Source organism: Neofelis nebulosa, chromosome 2 (genome assembly GCF_028018385.1).
Source record: "Neofelis nebulosa isolate mNeoNeb1 chromosome 2, mNeoNeb1.pri, whole genome shotgun sequence".
In the NCBI taxonomy this organism is placed as follows: domain Eukaryota; kingdom Metazoa; phylum Chordata; class Mammalia; order Carnivora; family Felidae; genus Neofelis; species Neofelis nebulosa.
In genome coordinates, this window is record NC_080783.1 from 202283817 (window position 1) to 202303363 (window position 19547).

Consider the following 19547-nt stretch of genomic DNA (forward strand, 5'->3'; position numbering starts at 1 on the left):
TTGGGTTTGTTCCTACGGTTTCCCCGGCAAGTTCAAAAGAGATCTAAAGAGGCTCCAACCAGCAAAGAGCACATACTTGTTAAGGTATGACAAGGTAAGGCCAGGGAGAGGGAGACAAGAAAGGAGGTAGGGACGAAGAGTCGTGGTTAGGTCTGGAAATGCCTTATCTCAGAAAATGGCTCGACAAGAACCCTGAGCCACTCTCAAGACATCCCCCCCATTTCCCTGGCCCTGTCCTCAAGGGCACGAGGCCAACAGTAATTGGTCACCTTTCCTCATGCTGCCATAAGGATCCTTATTTGGCTCGTAGGACATGCGCCCCATCATGTCAGAGGTATTCATACTGGGCTGGTACCCAGGGTTTGGAGTCATGGAATTCCGCTTCTGGAATGTGGGGTCACTTCCATCAGGAAAGGCATCCTGGATCCCAACCGAATTGCTCCTGCTCCAGAGTGAGGAAAGCCAATTAAACCCCAAATAAAGCAATTCCTCCAGTAAGCAGGGCACATGCGAGTCACTGGCTGGGCAGGCAGAGCAGGGACCACTCCTGGGCTGCACAGAAGCTCATGCACTTCTGCTCAGGTCTTTCAACCCCCCTGCCCCTGCTCCTGGCCTTACCTCATGCCTGGCAAGGGGGGGATCTGACTGTGTGGTGTGGATGCTGGAGTTGGTGGCTTCAGGTCTCCTCCTTCTGCCATGGAACTGCTGGTTGACTGAGGTGTCTGTGGCCCCTGCATAGACCCAGATCCCGCTGTGGACAGAGATGTGGGGTGAGCCAGCAAGTGTTTAACTCTCACAGAAATACACAAATGCCCCAGGATCTTTTTGGAAGGGATTGCTATAAAGCTAAAGCTGGGGTTCTTTAGAGCCTGAATCACCCTTCTCAGCAGGAGATCGATCTATAAGGCCAGGTAATAGAGGAGGGAATTTGAGGGGTCTATTGCTCCTTGCTACGATTTCACATTTGGAGAACAGGAGTAGTGTGGCAATGCCATCACCACGCTGGTGATTTCCTGGACTCTCTGCCAGCTTCCCTGACTATTTTGCTTTCCTTCCCCAAGGTCTCTGGTTAACTTACTAAACCCTGTAATGCTGGAGCCCAAGTTCCCAGGCAGAGCCCCTAGAATCCTAGGTAGGAAGGCTCCATCTTGCCCTAAACCTGCAGCGTGCTTTAGGAACCTAGGAGCTCCTACTCACGAGAATCTAGCACAGTGTCACCACTTAGGTTCCAATGTTCCTCCTCTAAGCTGATGTGAGCAGAACCACCAGTAATTAATGTTTCCATTAGTTACCATTCCCAACAGCAGACATCCCACTGCTTAGGCCTCCCCAGCTGATGAGTCATCTCAGGCACTCATTACACCCTCAGAGGTCAATACCAGGGCACATGTGTTTACACCCACCTTCTAGGAGCCCTGGCCCTCTTCCCTCTCCTTCCCATGCTTGCCCAGGACCCAGCCTCCTCTCAGAAAGGAGGGTGGGCAGAGGCCCTCCCATCAGAGAGTTCCATTCATATCCCTCCCTACCCGCTCCTTCCCATTCATTAGCATCTGAGCTCCCTGGGGAATTCAGGGCTCTCGTCTGAGCGGCATTCTAAGGCGCTGACATCAGTGGGCCAAAGCTCCCAGATGGCCCTGCCTCACTGCTATTTGTCAGATTTCCCCACTCCTCTGGTGTCCCTCCCACTCACTAGTTTACAAACATTTGGCAAGATGCCAGGTGCACAATGAAAATTAAAACTTAAGGGCTGCTACAGACTACGTCTCAAGGGAGTCGCCACCGTTCGCTCTTTAGTCTGCCAACGCGTTAAAGCCCTGTGGTAGGACAGGGCGGAGTACACGTCCCCGGTGCCAGGCACTGCCGGATAATGAGCCTGGACCCTGAATGGTTTGGTGGGGCGGCTCACCCAGATCCTTACCAGGAGAGGGAGGCTGGATCTTGGGCTGGGACTTCTTGGAATCAGCAGCTGCGAAGATGTCTGGGGGAGGGTCTTCCCCCCGTTCAATCTTGCACTCAAAGGCATAGAGACACTGGATGTACTGCTTTTTCAGGGAGCTGGCAGCGCTGCTTGAGGTGCCCACATTGAGGTTGGTCGCAAGTTCCCGCCATTTTTTGTTCTTGTTGACCTGTACAACCAACCAGAAGAGTCGGGGTACGTCTTCCACCTGATCTTCCTGCCCACAAGCCCCAGACCCCATCAGGCTTCCAGGTTCTCATCTCTTAAGGAATCACGGTTCTCAGTCAACCACCAAAGTTAACCCCGCTTGGTGCGTAAGTCCGTGACAAATGTTAAATCCATGGCTAGCATCCCTCCACCCTCAGCAGGCTCTATCCACAGATCACTGCAACTAGCAGACAGTGCTTATTCACATGAGGGCAAATTTCACATCACTGTTAGTGGGAGAGAACAGAATTTAGAAGGTATGATGCTTTACACAAGTATATTACTGAAAACTGTTGTGCAAATCACCATCAGATCCAAACCCCTTTCAAGGCAACAATAAAAAATCACTTTTCCAAAACGGAGATGTGGTACTGTCAGCCACCACTCTGCCTGACTTACTTTTGTCAAACTGGAGGTTTCCGGGTTTTTCTTTTCTTTTCTTTTTTTCTTGGTGTGGGGCTCTTTGCAAATTTTACATTCTTGTGCCACTGCTGCCCTCCTTCTCAGTGACATGTAACTAACTACAAGCCCTTCCCTACTAGGCACTATCCTGATTGTTCAGGAGATGCTTCAGGCCCTATAACTTCTCTGTGCCTTCCCAGCAGCTAACCTACCCTTCTGCCTCCTTTCCTAAGCTTCAGGACACGCTGACCAAGACCATGCCCCAATCCCTACAATTAGACAGTCTTTCTGCTCTAGCCAGGCAGGCCTCCTTCTTCAGGTATTCTTACACTTATTCATCTACCTCAAAGGCTGGGAACACCAGCTTTCCAGTCCTAACCCATAACGGAAGTTCAATATGTTGTCATATCTACTGATCTGGTACCCGTGATACCAGAGAGAAGAGTGATAAGGAAGCAAAGACAGGGACAACCTAGATGGCGGGGAGGTGACCAGAACACGTCCCTAGAACAGGTAATGTCCGAGATGAATTCTGAAGGTTGGAGATGGTGTCGGTCGTGTATATTCCAGACTCTCTCTTATTTCCATGCCACTTAGGCCAGTCAACTGGAATGGCCCCTTCCTCTGCCTAACACCCTACTAATCCTTCACAGAAGCTCAGGACTCATTTTCTGCCTTCTTGGAAGCATTACAGACTAGCTTCTAACAGCGCTATTTCTCCTCTGAACCCCGTCTTTAGCATTCAATTACATCATAGTGCCTAAAAGGCTGGCATTCTCTCACAAACTGCAAGACAGGCACAGGCTTCAGGATTCCCTCTGTACCTCATCCTACATCATTTAATGAATCCAGAAGCCCATTCAATCAAAAGCGTGCCAAACCTAAGCCAACAACCCCCCCCCCCCCACCCCCGAACCCACCCCCACAGGCAGGAGAGGCCTGGCTAGGAAAACTCAACGCCAGGGATAATGGCGGGAATGAGCCCAGGGTCACCTCAGAAGCCTGCTGTGGCGTTGCTTCCCACGCCAGTTATGTGGCAGTGTGCACGTGTCTTGTTTTGTTTTGTTTTCCTTTGTGGGGGAGGGGAATAAAGCCTGAAGGGAGAAGGAATTCATAACTGACTGTTGGCTGGCTTCATTCCAATCACTTTCTTTTCTGCTGGTGACAGCTGTTTTCCTCTTCTGATTTAGAAGGTTTGGAATACATCTCTCCCTGCCACGCCTCCCCCTGAGCTAAGCCACAAACTCAGATCCAACAGCAGGCTCCTGATCTAATGACTACGTAACACACATAGGAGGAAAGTTTGCAAGGCACAGCATTGCCTCAACTGTGTGCCTCATGGGCTGAGTGTAAAGCAAAACTCTAAGGTTTCAGAGCAGAGGCAGGGCTCAGGATGGAGTTCAGTTCAGAGTTTTTCAGCAGAAATGAATCCATTCACTTAAATATCCCATACAGAGTAACTAAACAATTCCCCAACCTACTTTGTCCTTCAGAAACTATTTCTACTAAATAGCTCCTGAAATCCCATCTTCACCGGGAAGTTTCCAGGAATGAAACGGTCAGCCACTACTATGGCTACCTGGGTACCATCTCACAAACCAATTTATGTGGCAGAAATCTTGCTGTAAGCTTTCCATATTATTTCCAGCTTTAGACAATCTAGCAGGATACACACTATCCCTACTTTACAAATAAGAAAAGTTAGGACTCAGAGTGGCCGTACACCTTGATTAAGGTGACATATATTGTTAAGTGGCTAAGGAAGAATTCAAAACCAGGCCCATCTCTCCAAACCATGGTCTTGCTTGCAATGCCAGACTACCTCCCATGGAATCAGAATGTCCACATTTTGCCTATCTTTGCACCCCAGTGAGACCCTAGACATATGGTAAACTCAATGCTAATACTTCATACTAGCCAGGGAGGTCTCAGCCTCCTGCCTACGGAAGCCCCATGCTTCCAGTCTATCAGTATGTGCCTCAGAGAGCAGGAGACGGTGACGTCCCTGTGGGATGCTTTGCACCAGGTGAAGCCACTGAGCACCTAGAGAGAGGCTTGTTGAAACCACAGGGGAAGCCAAGTGCTAGGCACTCACCTGAGTCAATCCACCAATCTCCTTCACAGACACATAGAGGCGATAGAGGTCCAGAGGTTTCCTACCCACAGCAGGCAGATTTGTCATGCCCATGGCCTTCTCCTCCGTGAAGGCCAGATAACGGTCCACCCACATCTTCCTCTCAGGCTCACCACCCAGCTCATACAACTTGGTGATCTTCTCATTGGTTGTAGTAGAAGAACTGGATTTCTGGAAGGGGCAGGTCAAGATTCATAGGAATCGGTCAGATTCAAAGCCTATGCTAAGGGTCTCAGAAGTCCCTTGATTAGGGTAGTGGTAAAGCTTCTTATTCTGGGGTACCTTGCATTTGCAAGGTCAAAAGACCAAATGAGAGCTAGAAATTCTTCCTGTAAAGGAAGGAAGCTAACACTGACTATATATAATGCATTGGGTGCTATGTTAAATGCCTTTTCACATTAGGTATTATAAATTATTCTCCTCTTCAAAGATAAGGAAGCAGGCACATGGAGGCCATTCCTAAAATCTCACAGTTTTTAAGCAGCAGAGCTAAGTGTCAAACCCTTATCCACCTCACATCAATGTCACTACTACTCCCCTGCTATCACCCAGGAGCCTAGGCATGCTTTTATACACGGTTTCTGAGAATTCAAGAAACTCAAAACATGATCTTGAGACAATGGGATGGACTAAAACAAAAAGAAACTTCCTCCTCTCAAGAAAGGAAGGGTCTCCTACGTGCCTAAAAAGGCTCTGGATGTTAATTATCCTGTCCAAGACAGGAAGATGGCTAAAAGGGTCTGAGAGCCAGAGGTGAAGGTCCACAGGAGGTGGCAGCTGTAGATTTTTACTTTCCCCTACTTTATAAGATGGGGAAAATGGGGTATGACAAAGGGCAGAAATGTTTCAAATGACTCAAACACTGAGCAGGTCCCCAGATTGCCACATAACCCAATAGACAGCACACTCAGGACCATCCTACAGGGAGGCCAAGCAAGGGCCCAAACCCCACCTGCCTCATCTCCTTCTTTAGAGAACCCAGGGCACCAACCATTCCTACTGCTCTGAGTAAGGTCCAGGAAGAGAAGAGGAACTAGTTGCCTATGGCACACACCACCTATCAATGCATGAGCACAGGGTGCACAGTTTCACAGAGGGCATTACAGACAATTCTACACTGCTGGCCTGGCACTTCCTCTATAACAGACAGCTGTGAGAACACCGTGTTATTTACATCAGGACCCCTTAGGCTAACTGAAATCTAATTCCATGAGCTATTAGCCTGGGAACCTTCATGATTAGAAGAGGTAAGAGCAGCCTTTTCTGAGATGATCTAATCCATGTCATAAAAGACTAGAGAATCTAGTCACCCTCTTTTCTTTTTCCTTCCTATCACTGGAAAGCATGGGACAGAGAGCTGAGAGGAGTCAAGATATAAATCATTACCTTGGATTTGGATTCTGTCTTGGGTGTCCCATCTGCCTTGTTGTTCATTTTGGTGGCTGGAGTTAACTTGACGTCCCCAAGGCCCATCATCTCTGGGCTGGCTGCCATCCCTATAAAAGAGGGAAAAAAAATCTCAAGTCCAACAAGCGTGTGACAGGAAGATCATTCTAGATGAAATTCCTGGAGTGAGCAAGGACTTGTACTTACCTGCTGAATTGTTGGCCATGGTTCCACCCATGGGATACGGGGGTCCCTGAGGGTTGATCATGCCAGCCATACTATTAATCCCTTGCCCATAGGGAGGTCCTGTTCCCATCATGCCTCCCTGATTCATATTGGGGTAGCCTGGTGGCCTGAGGAAGAAGATGGAAAGTGTGAGAGAGAGAGAGAGAGAGAGAGAGAGAGAGAGAGAGAGAGAGAGAGAGAGAGAGAAGACACTGAGCGTCACACTTGGACCTGAGCTGAATAGAGTTTGTGAACCAAGATTATCTACTGAGGCTTATACAAGGAAAAAGTTTATGGGTTTCCCAAACCAAAACCATGTACCACCTGACCTAGATATTCCCATCTTCTACCTCCCACAAGAAGTTCTAAGAGGGTTCAGGCTCCAAACAGGACACAGTAAAGCTCAATTTTAAACGATACAGTACTTGAAGAAGGAAGTCCTACAGTGTCTCTCTTTAAGTACTGCCTCCCTCTAAGGCACCTCCAGTGTCAAAATGTGTTTCCATACAAGGACCTTCTGTATGGCAAAAGGCCTAAATTAAATGCTCAACTTTACCATTCTTTGTTATGTCAAATCCCAACCAAACTGGACCCCTCACAGCATTGCACCTGGATGGACCTACTGCAAACCCTATGGTTCCATCATTCTTCAAAGTACTATCAAACTCACCTCTTTACCATTAATCACCCTATTCTACCTGAGTTCATCAAGATTTCCATAAGACAAGAGTCACTTTAAGAACTGTAGCCACCAACAATGGAGTGCATGGACAGAGCCTTCAAAAACTAGTAGAATCATATTCACTGAAGTCAACAGCCACCAAATTGAGTGGCCAAGGAAGAATGGATGAATCTTCAAGTCATTAAACCAAATCACATGAGCTCTCTGCACTTTAGTACCAGACTCAAACACAAAGAACCATACAGAACAGTAGAAAAATGGCAAACCACAACCCTGCCATCCTCTATTTCTCACACTACAGATCCAAGTCATGTGTATATTAAAAATCCTTTTGGAAACCAAAAAACTAGATTGACACAAGAAATAAAGAAACTCTGAAGACTTATTTTACTCATCAAAATAATCTATGTTTACATGCAGAATCAGGTCATGTGAACCTTGATACCAACTGAAGATGCTTAAGAATCAGCACTTTGGATCCTGTGTCCACCCCCCCACCCCGGCTCTCTCTGCCCCTCCCCACTGGTTCTCTTGGTTCTCTTTCTGTCAAAATAAATAAACTTAACACACACACACAGAACCAGCACTTTTGTTGTGTATTTCACTGTAAGGAAACTCAGTTTTCAAAAGAGCTCTCAATAAAATACATATTTACCAAGATGACATGGTTTAGAACCAGAAGTGTCTCAAGAACCTGAATCACTTTACAATTTATTTCCTTGTGCTGACACTCTCTTCACTTCCCAGACCTTACCTGTTTTGGATAGAGTTGGCAGCAACATGCATGGCGACAGCAGTTTCTTGAGTTTTCCGGTTCATGCCCCCTGGTGGGGGACACATCCCTGACCCAACCTGAGGTGGCATATTGGCCATGTTAGGGCCATAAGGCCGGTTGCCCATGGAGGCATGACTCATTCTCCCTGGAGGGAGTGTGCCATAAGGTGGGATGCCAGGCTGCCCATGCATCTGACCTCCAGCACCCATAGGGTTCATGCTTCCAGCCATGCCTGCACTGGGGTAGTTAGCATTGGGCAAGGCATTATAGTTTGGCTGCCTGGGGTAGCCTCCTGGCAGGGAAAGAAGAAGAGAAGACACAGAGATTTGGTTAGTGACTCACTAGCAACTTCCAAATCTTGCTCAGCTCTAAAACTCCAAAGACAATAAATGATGGGAATCACTCAATATTTGGTCTGGTAAGACCAACTTCACGGCAGCCTTCACCCCATTAAAAAAAAAAAAAAAAAAAAAAAAAAAAAGGTGGGGGGAGGCCAGGAGCATACAAAGGCAGGCCTCAGCTGTCCTCTCATCTTAAAGACAGTACACAGCACAAAGCAAGGGTGGCTGGCTGGCAAGGCTAGCTTTGTTGCTATCCAAGCCCTTCAACTCCCGGAACTCTTTCCTTTCTACGTGCACAACCTGCATTCTCTCCCATGCTCTGTGTAAGACATTCAGTTTTACATCTGTCCAGGGCTCATTTTGAGCAAAGATATATTCTATAAGGACTAATTTATTTTAATTACCATTAAGTGTCTGTGCCCAGTCTTGGGTTAAACACCGTCTTCCCATTTTACAGATGAAAAAAAAGGCTCAGAGACTTTCCACTATTTTAGGACCTGGCTATGTAAACATAGACTATTTTAGGGCCTGGCTTTGGTGGATTTAAAGCAAAGGGCAATCCTACTCTTGCAACCCAGATAGCAGCATATCAGACAAGGAACTGTTTTCTCCTCCCTCCCATCTCTATGTACTCCTAACTGGGCAATATACTCACCCTGTGGGCCGTACTGACTCCCCTGGGGACCATAGCTCCCCATGGAGTTCTGCTGGTAGGAGCCCATGCCTGTGTGCATCTGTCCACCCGAAGGCTGACGCGGAGATAAGGCCGAGCCGGGCTGGGGGGAACTGTACTGGGGCATCTGGGGGTTCCTCTGCATGTAACCTATTTGTGGGTAGTGTCCATATAAGTTATTACCTCAATACAATGAGAATAAATGCGCTCCCTTATCACAGGACTTCACCATCTACATTTTCTTTAGCGAATACTTGCATGAAGTCTCTTATGTTATTTGCTATATAACTAGGTGCCCTTTTAGGGACCCTCTGAAGTGACATGGCCATTAACCAGGGCATGCCAACTGTTTCTATTAAATGGGGGTTGAAAAGGCAAACAGCAATGACAACAAAACGGTACATGATTTGAAGGGTAAAGATTTGATGCTGAGTCTTCAGTATTTGCTGACCAAATTAGGTACAATGTAGGGAGGAATCCATCAGAACACAAACACTGAGAAACAAAGACTGGCAGGGTGGGAGGAGTGGTGCATGCACAGTGGAACATAATTCTGGAGCCACCAACATGGTTAAACCCACTGTAACTTCACAATTTGCTGCTGGGATTGTCCTAAGCTTCCTGGTCATACAGCTCTCCCAAAGCTATTGCACAGGATAATCAAATGGCTCCCTTAGACCTCTGCACCTCCCTGAAAGCCCAGGGTCTCACCTCGATCTTGAGCAATGCTCGATTGATTCATGGAAGGATGCATGATGCTGTCCGACTGGCCACTGGGTGGCCGAGGTGGCATCTGGTTGCCTGCTCCAAACAAAGAAAGAAGGCAATAGTGGCTAAGCCTGGAAATTCTAGCTCAAAGGTCATTTCAGAGAGAAATGGCTCCTGGGAAGGCCAATACCAATACCACCTCCCAATACCACATACACAGAGGGACCCAACCAAGGGGCTCCCATCTCTCTTCTTCAAATGCTGAAGGGAAACTTTGCAGACATGCTCTCTGTGGCAGTGGAAGGCTGGGGCTCCCTGATATCACTGGGGACTAGTCCCCTTTCCCTCTCCCCAAAGTCCAGCACTTGAGGGTACCTGGCACTGCAGCAGGCGAGAGTGGTCCTGAGCGAGACTGGGCAACACTGGCGGGAGAGCCAACAGGGGACGGGGAGGGGCCTCGGATGCCAGGCAGGTGAGGGGAAGTATGAGGAGAGAAAGGAGACTGAGCTGGATTACTCTGCTCTCCTTGGCTGCTGGAAATCCCTGATGTGCTCACTCCAGGGCTCAGAGCTCCTTCTGTCCCCATGGGGAGATCGTCTATTGAACCAGACAGATCCTGAAACATACACACAAGGACATATATTAGCAATATTAGGCAGAAAGACTCTTCTTTCAACAGTCGTACTATATGGCTAACATCTTCCTTAACCAACCAAAAGCAAATACACTGCACACGTTATATAGTCCTGATACTAAAGCTTACAGATGGCAAAGTCTATTCAGAGCCAGATAGGAAATATTTTAGACTCTGTGGGCCATTAGCATTTGTCACAACTACTCAACTCTGCCATCGTAACGCAAAAGCATAATCAGATAATACATAAACAAATGGGTGTGACTGCGTTCTTTTTTTTTTTTTTTACTCTTCGCTAGCTGTGTTCTAATAAAACTTTATTTATATCTATAAAAAAAGTAACTAGCCCACAAGCTGGAGTTTGCTAGCCCATAAGCTGCAGTTTGCTGACCCATGGTCTATCTACCAGAAACAGATCATCTAGTACGTTCGTCTTCTTTCCTGTCCCCAGCATCTACAGTCATAGGAAAGCTGCTCTTTCAGTGAGCCTTTAGTTCTTTTCCAATGGGGAAACTTTATAAAACACTGCCAGGATGGCACCAGGAGTTGGCTACAGTTCCCCTCTCCATCAGGTTATTATAAAGTACATTTATCAAGGACACACTTGTTCCAAGTTACCATACAATAAAGTGTAGGAGGTGGGAAAAAGATGTATTGTATAGGAAAGACAATTCCCTTTCTGCCAAGAAGGTCTGGGACTATATTCCTAACAAGTGGCCCACGACAGGGATGAACAAATGTACAAATGTTTACCAACTGAACAAATTCAGTTTTTGTCCTAGCTTTTTTGTTGTTTAGTGAGAACTTGATGTTTATTGGGGGGCCTTGCTTGCCTTGAATTAATCAGTAAAGAGTTCACTCTAGGTCAGTAAACTCCAAGATTGGCAACCAAGAGCTCAATATGAAAAATATTCGCCACAGCAAATGCACCGCCGGCCCCAGCTTCATTCTCTAGCAATACCACTGGTTCAACACCACACATTAACTTCAAGCTGGGAACTAACTGTATCCTGAAGAAAGGATGAGAGCTTTGGGTATGGGCTCAGGTCTGGGAAAGCTCTTAATACTCAAATGGTTAAGAAAGAAGTTCTCTTAAAGAGACACATCTGAAGAGAAAGGAGATCCAAAATGGCCTGATCTAAGTCTATTGCTACTCCCACAACAAGCTCATCCTGGAAAGATTATTTCGAGATGACTCTGACTCTGGAGTCTGATGATAACATTGAAGGACAGAAGGTACCTCTTAGGCTCTCTCCCAAGTATCCGGGTTGGTTGGACCTTCTGCAAACCATGGGTTACTTCACTAAGCTGGGAACATTTCTGCTGAGTACTGTGTGAACAAAGCTTGACCTCAACGCAAGGCAGGCATGTAGGTATGCATTTGTGGATGTGTCTAGCTCTCCAGTGTTAGCTCAGAAAGTCAGAAAATTCTAGCTTTCCTCTAAGCAGCAGACCTAGAACACCATAGCATGCTTTAAATATACAATTAGAATTAGTCCCATCATGGACGAGAACTCAAGAAGGCCCTCCTCTAGGTAACACCAGAGTGTCTTCCCTTCCAAAGAAATAAAGTACCTGTAGCTATAAAAAGCCCTGGGTTCATTCCAAGAAAGGAGGATTCCACCCCCATGTTGAGGGCTAAGCTATACCAGGGACAGCTGGCTTCTAAGCCAAAGAGAATAAACTCAAAAGAGGCAGCAAGAAGACAAGAGGAGCCAACTGTGTAGGCCTTGAAAGCCACCTGCTAGGCTCTGGTCTGTATCAGAAACCACAGCTCAATGCTCTCTTTTACAGGGGCCAGTAGGTTCCCTCAGCATTCCCTCAGTATCCATTCCTTATCAATCTGCCAGCTTCTGGTAATAAGAATTACTTGCTTGCAGAAAAAAGAAATCAGTGTATTCTGAAACAGAATAGGAATCAAAGGTCCATCCATAAGAACTTGGCTCTTTTCAAATGGCTTTGAAAAATTAACTGTTTTGGGGTGCCTGGGTGGCTCAGTCAGTTAAGTGTCTGACTTTTTTTTTTTTTTTTTTAACATTTATTTATTTTTGAGACAGAGAGCGAGCATGAACAGGGGAGGGTCAGAGAAAGAGGGAGACACAGAATCTGAAACAGGCTCCAGGCTCTGAGCTGTCAGCACAGAGCCCGATGCGGGGCTCGAACCCACGGACCGCGAGATCATGACCTGAGCCGAAGTCGGACGCTTAACCGACCGAGCCACCCAGGCGCCCCTTACGTGTCTGACTTCTAATCAGATCATGATCTCACGGTTGGGGAGTTTGAGCCCTGCGTCGGGCTCTGCGCTGACAAGCCCAGAACCTGACGCCTGCTTCGGATTCGGGGTCTCCCCCCTCTCTCTGCCCCTCCCCAGCTTGTGCTCTCTCTCGTTCTCTCTCAATAATAAATAAACTTTTTTAAAAATCTTAAAAAAAATTAAGTGTTTTGAACATTTTTCTTTTTAACTAAGTAAAGCATAAATATTCTCATGATAAAAACAGTTCCAACAGTAAAAGCCAAAGTCCCCTTTTGCTCTCTTTCTGCTGCCCTCAGCTGAGGAACCCTGCTCAACTAGGTGTATATCCTTGAAATCTTCCGAGGAACTCGGGGGGGGGGGGGGGCGGGGAGGAAGAAAAAAACCCCCAAAACAACCCACCAACCACTGTTATATAGGTCGGGCAGGGCCTACGGATGCTCACATCCACAGGCTGATGCTTCAGCCACAACTTCTGTTAAAAAACCAGGCTCTCCACAGATCCACAAGTGAATGTTCTAGTCCTGCTGAGAGGTCCCAGGAGTTGGAAGAAAACATCAGCAGCCCCTGCGACAGGGCTCTCAGGACCCTGGAGGTATCTGCAGTGGCAGTGTGGTGGCTTCCTTCAGAGACACACTGAGGAGGGCTGTCAGTTTTGGTAAAGTACCCTGAGCTCCTTGGAGAAAAAGTGCGAAATAAACCACTGTCAACAGCAGCCCCACGTGGGCTGGGATGCCTGGGCACAGAATAATAGTAGGGAAGGAAGCAGCATTAATCTTATCTCTCTGATTTGGTTGGTTTGGGGCCAATCTCTCAAACTGTCATTTTCAGCAGATGGCAACTGGTCAGCATGGGGGTAGTTGATTGGGGGAAACAAAAAAAAATTTTTTTTTTTTTTAAGAACCCAAACGTTAGCATAGGAAGAGACAGATCATTTCCCATTTGAGCATGTATGATGTGCCAGGCACTTTATGGAATTCCTTCATTTCCTACCACTCTTGGAAGCACTCCCGTTCACATGTGAGGATGAGCACGCTGATGCTCAGAGGGACTGGGTTACATGTCCAAGTCATCCAGCAAGTAAGTGGCAGAAACGAGATTGTGATCCCAGGTCTGCTGAACTCCAAAGCCTATGTTCTCTCTCTCTCCATTACGCTGTGATACCGTATGGACTAAGGGGAAAGCACCACGCCTTTGTGTTAGGAGACCAAGACCTAGTGCTTGGCACTTATCAGTTGTGGCCTTGGACAAAAGCTGGCAACAAGCTGGGCTTCGTTCTCTCAGTTATACAAAGGAGGACTGGACAAATCGGAGTTTGTGGTACCCCTGGGGCCTATGCATGAAAGTCCACTGGCACCATATGGTTGGGGCCATATGGAATATGCAGTTACCGGCAGTTAACACCCTGGAATGAGAGATATGACAACACATAAGCAGTGTAAAGATGTAAGATGTATCTATCAGTCCCAATGGCTAATCACAGCAAGTGTGTTTATTGGGAATTAGGAGGGACTGGTAGGGGAGGAAGACTCCGAAGGGGAGAAGTCTCTCCCCTCTATCCACACGGACAGATAGTGCTCTGAACTCCATGTCCTTTTATTGCACGGGACACACCTCTGCTTTCTACCCTACAAAAAGCCAGTTTTTCAGGTCTTTTGTTCCACAAAAAGCCGGATGTCTGGTTATTGAGTCAGACCTCAATGTGCCGAACAAGTTCAACTTTCTACAACACACCTATCACACAGACAAAGTTCAATCAGCCTAAGCTCCTATTCACCTGGTGGGGGCCACTTTTAGCATTTCCAAACTCAGGGTCTCAGTTCTTCCAAAAGGGCCCACCTAACAGGTACCTTTCCAGGAGGTCTACTGAAAGAATTGTAGCAATGCCCCTTAAGTGGAAAGATCTCTTTCCCCAGGTTAGCTATCTTCCAAGCATAATCCTGCTGAGAGATGGGAGGTAAGGATCAGCCCACTCAGTGCCCTGCCAGTTCCAAGGAAGCAGCAGGGCCAGGGAGAATTTCCTCACGTGTTTCCAACGTGTTTCATGCATTTTATTGCTCATCTACCATGCAGATCAAAAGCGCTGGAGCAGGTCCAAGTATTTCACACAGAATCTCACACTCCAGGCTGGCTACAGCCCCGAAAGCCTTCGTTTCTTCACTTGAAATACTGCCCAATGTTATTTTGGGATGTGACCTGATAGAGGAAGCCCATAGGGACTCCATGACGATAACCGTTCCAGCTGTGATTGGTTGCCCAGCCCCAGCAAGTGCCAGCATGGGTTTGTCAGGCTCTGCTGACAAACAGAACTCGGCAGCTAACACCTTCTCTTCACACCACAACAAAACCATGCCTGAAATCACACAGTCCATACCTCACTGGGGGGTGTGTGGGGGGAGGCCAGCCAGTGCTCTCGCAGGAAGGGCTGCAAGCTCTAACATGAATTGGCTGTCTGATGAAGTACATTTTCAAAGCAGGAAGATACCAGATCAGGGTTAGAGGAGGGGGGGGGATTCAAACAATCTCCTGACAGAGCCTGAGGATGACATCAGTTCGTTTTGCTGCGCAGATTAAATAACATCAACAGGCAAGTCTAAAGTACAGGCTCGTGGAAATGCTCAGATTCAGGGTTTTCTCAAATTTGGCTGAATCCTTGAGAAATGGAGCTTTTGTTAACCCCCAGATGGAGTTCTCGTCTTCTTTCAGTTGAGGAGTGCTTTTGCCAAGTTGTGCAGACTACTGGCGAGGAAACCGCCCACCAAGAGAACCAGGTAAATCCTATACACATACTTATAGGGTGTGTATGTTGAGGTGGGGGTGCGGGGAACCTGGAAATTCAGCCACATTCACTTAAATGACTTTTCCTTGAATGAAAATGCACAGCCTGAAATGACCAAATCTGCACTGGCATTTGTCAAGTGTTTTTCTGGCGGCATACCTAACAGATCCATGGCCACGGCGGGAGGCTGCTCCCATGCTGGAGAATGGGAGGAAATCCTGAAGAACACAGAAAAGGCTGGGAGACCTGACTCTTGAAGAAAGGCAGACAGCAGGGAAGGAGGCAACAGCCTGGACAAACTTCAAGGAAAATGGAGTATGGCAAACTTAATTATATAGGAACTACTTAAGGCAAGTGAGTTTTGGGGGAGACCTGGTTTTTCATAAAGACTTCCTTAAGCAACTTAATTGTCAAGTGTCAGGGGAAAAGAAGCTACCTCAAACGCTTCTAAAAGATATTCAGTACAATAAAGCTTCAGTTGTAGGTTCTCTTTTCCTCAGTATTTGCTAAGTGGAAGAAAGGGTGATCTGACCCACCCCAGACTAGTAGGGATTCCAGAGTTACAAAACTCTGCCCTTGTTCCAATGAGTGGTCAACAGTCCAACAGACGAGCTGCCATCCCTGCCCAGAGAGCAGGCTAGCTGGTGCTGGCTGAAATGCCAAGAACGAATCAATACACAGAACAAGCTGCCTCTTAATCCTGGTGGTACTTTTTTTTTTTTTTTTTAATGTTTATTTTTGAGCAAGTGAGTGAGAGAGAGTGGAGGAGGGGCAGAGAGAGAGAGAGAGAGGGAGAGAGAGAGAGAGGGAGGGAGAGAGAGAGGGAGGGAGACACAGAACCTGAAGCAGGCTCCAGGCTTCGAGCTGTCAGCACAGAGCCTGACACGGGGCTCGAACTCACAAACCACAAGATCATGACCTGAGCTGAAGTCGGATGCTTAACTGACAACTGAGCCACCCAGGTGCCTCATACTGGTGGTACTTTCAAGTCAGGGGCTAAGCAGGGATTAACAAGGTGAAAGGGAAGGCAGAGAGGCTGGCACCATCGTTTTAGCTTAGGACCAAACACCATCTCCTGCTTGAACTACACCCACTGTTTGGAATGGCAGAAACTGCTCTGGGAAAGGCTAAGAGAACTTGATTTCCTACCTAACCCCTACCCCAAGTTTCCCAAAACCCCCCATTGAACACCCTCACAATAGGCTATTGTTCTGGAGATAAGGGGACATTTCTTCCTGGTACCTTCGGGCTGCCAGGTGGGGAATGCACAGTAAAGGAGAGTCAGAACTCTTCTGGTCTCCAGAATGCTTTTCAGGAGCCCACCTCCACAGGGAAACCCCCTATATATACACTTCAGAAGTCATAAATAAAGCTCAAGGAGACCAAATCTCCAAATTCAAAGGATGCTGGAAAGAGGAATAAAGCAAGTCTCCTTGTGGGAAGGGAAGCACAACTGATACAAATATGGGACTCTCGTGTGTCTAACCCTCAGGTACATGGCTGACTCACATTTAACTCTCGCAACCGTCTTCTGATGCAGGCATTCTCCCCATGTTACCAAAGCAGGAGCTCAGAAGTGAAATGACTTACCCAAGGACAGAGAACTATTAAACAGAAGCACTGGAGTTCAAACCCACAGCCCTCTGATTCCAGAGCATGCACTCTTTCTACTGTAAAGGGGAAGCTTGCCACCATGAGAGGCGATGCTCCACGCTCCACAAAAAGCCTGGCGACAACCCGTCTCTGGACATGCTGAGTGCCTACCTCCATGGTTCTAACAAGTTAACCTCACTAGGCCTTGCCTGGCTCCTATGTAGAAGGGAAGACTAAAACTAGCTAAGCTAGCTCTACTAGTCTGCAATGCCTCACACTCCCCTCGTTCCTAGCCGCTCTTCCTAGAAGAGACCTTCCTTTCTAGACCTTCTGTCATGGCTTATTTCAAATCGGCCCTTTCATCTAGAACTCTCTTAATTTAAACTTACTATTGCTACACTAAAGGGTATGGTACTTCTTCTCACCTCTGGGCCCTTAAAGGGGTACTTAATGTACAGGGGGTAGGAGGAAGGACAGTGTGACTGAGACTCCAGGGAGACCAGCAGGAAGTTGAGTCTCATGAAGGTATCTGGTCTCCGCAGGTATTCATACTGAATGTGCTCTAATAATGTTATCAAGCACAGGGGTGCGGCCCAGAGAGAGAAGTCAAAACATGCCTGGCCTCTAGATGGCCTCATCTCAGGCGATTTCAAACCCTCACCCAGACCTGCAGGCAAGCAAGCTTCAACCCCCTGACCACAGCTGTTCTCCAACAGGGGGGCACCAGAACTCTCCTCTCACACAGCCGGGTGGCCCATTTCCCAGAGAACCAGAGAACTGGGTGGGAAAACCAATTACTTGAAGTTATAGGTGCACCAACTATGGACTAAAATCATTTATTTTTTGGCTTGGAGACTTCAAAGATAAGAATAGCTTCGTGGGGACAAAGCCTACACAGTCCCAGCACAACTTCTCTGGCCTTTCACTCTCACCCCGCGGGCGATGCTCAGAGTCCCTCCAAGGGTTCCCCTTGACCCAGTGCGGCAAGACTGATAGCACTGTGTTGAATCTGCCTGTGGGACCAGAGCAGGACCAGGCTATACCCTCTTATGTTATTAGTAACCAGAAAAATGTCAGGCACACAAAAGACAACATGCTTCATAAATGTTACTCAATGAACCAATCTACTCAAAAGCATCCTCTTTAGACCCAGTCTCTCTGTCTTCTCTCTTTCCTTTAACCTTCACTCCCACAGTAATGCCATACCCGACCGAGCTCTAGACCTCTACATGGAGGGAGAGACTCTTGGGTGCCGGCATCAGGGGAATGAACTCTCCTGTCTAAAACTGCCAAGTACAACCCCGAACAGGCCCTGGCCACTTGGGTAAGAGCTCTTGATAGAACTGCAGTGCAGAGAAGGAACGCCTGGAAAGGAGGCTGCCGGGAGGCGGGGCTCTGTGTCACTGGAGAAATTTCAATCTAATTACAAAAATACAAGAACCTGCTGTTCTAATCCACCTCAGCAAAATCTCTTGAGGTAGTTCTGACCCTTTGGGTGGGGGCCGAGGGCGTTTCTGAGGCGAAAAAGGGGGGAAGAGAGACTGTGGGGCTGCCTGCACTCCTGCGGCGGGAGCCCCTGCAAACAGCAGCCTGGGCCACTGCAGCAGCCATTGATTTTCCAGGGGTCGATATTCTGCTCCCACAGATCTGCTCGGCTAGAGGTTTAATCACATTGAGTGCTTCTGCTCAACATCTCCCCTGCACTTCCCCCTCCCCAAACCAATAAAACAAACACCAAACACAAGGAGAGCCGGCAATGGGTAGATGGCATTCCCCACAGCTGGCCCCCACCCCCAGAAAAATTCTAAATCCCAGCTCCAAGGAAGCCAAAACTACATGGGTAGTCCACAAGAAGCTGCAGGGACAGACCCACAGGTGCCAGAGAACCTTTTAACCCACTGCCTGACACTCGCATATAGACTCTTCTAATAATCCCAAGATTTTATATTAAAAGCCCGGGGCACCTGGGTGGTTCAGTCAGTTAAGTGTCCAACTTTTGATTTTGGCTCAGGTCATGATCTCACGGTCCTGAGATCGAGCCCCATGTCAGGCCCTGCGCTAACAGTGAGGAGTCTGCTTGGGATTCTCTCTCCCACTCTCTCTCTCTCTCTCTGCCCCTCCCATGCACACACTCTCTCTTTCAAAATAAACAAATAAACTTAAAAAAAAAAAAAAAAACCCACAAAACTCCAGTTTCCCAACTTGTGAAAAAAATAGATCCTAGAACTCCCATAGGGTAGCGAGCTAACTTGTTTTCCAATGTGTCACAGTCCCCACCAGGCCTGTATAATACCACGTTACCTACCTGACCAGCCTTTGGACACATACCCCTCCCCTGAAAAGGCTTCTTTCTCACTTGGGCCAGGAGAGAATGTCTTATCTAGTCAGAAATCACCTCTTGGCCAAAAATGTACAGGGTTTTAAGGGTCACTAGCTAACGGACTCAAATCTGAAAAAAAAAAAGGAAACTGGGTCAGAGCTGGGCCTGAGTTAGAGCAGTCAAGAACAGTGCATATTTATGGAATAGGGCTGTTCTAATCCCAGCAGGAAACAAGTGCTGTAAAGTTTGAGAAAGCAAAGAAGTTAGGAACTCCCTACTTTCCCCAAGTTAAGCATTTCCTGTTAGAAAGCCAACCACATAGACCTTGTTCTACCATGATCATCAGCTGAAATCCTAGAACTTGAGCAAGGAGCGGGTAGGGGAGGGAAGAGCAAAGAAGCACAGAAAAGAAGGCAGAGTTCTAGAAAGGAGAAGTGTTAAGGAAGGGGTGCCTGGGTGGCTCAGTCGGTTTGATCGAGT

General features: G+C 47.4%; 1 protein-coding gene across 3 annotated transcripts in view; it reads right to left on the bottom strand.

Moving 5' to 3' along the window:
- ARID1A (AT-rich interaction domain 1A) overlaps positions 1 to 19547 on the bottom strand; it is a 70656-nt gene that overhangs the window by 7421 nt on the left and 43688 nt on the right. For 2 of the 3 annotated variants that reach the window (XM_058718497.1, XM_058718499.1), the window contains exons 5-14: positions 9866 to 10106; positions 9494 to 9583; positions 8765 to 8932; positions 7748 to 8060; positions 6294 to 6439; positions 6087 to 6196; positions 4662 to 4871; positions 1919 to 2126; positions 619 to 751; positions 270 to 445 (exon numbers count right to left, since the gene is read on the bottom strand). In XM_058718497.1, coding sequence (XP_058574480.1) covers positions 270 to 445; positions 619 to 751; positions 1919 to 2126; positions 4662 to 4871; positions 6087 to 6196; positions 6294 to 6439; positions 7748 to 8060; positions 8765 to 8932; positions 9494 to 9583; positions 9866 to 10106 — 1795 coding nt within the window. The remainder of the gene's footprint in view (positions 1 to 269; positions 446 to 618; positions 752 to 1918; positions 2127 to 4661; positions 4872 to 6086; positions 6197 to 6293; positions 6440 to 7747; positions 8061 to 8764; positions 8933 to 9493; positions 9584 to 9865; positions 10107 to 19547) is intronic. The other variant, XM_058718498.1, reaches the window with a different exon arrangement.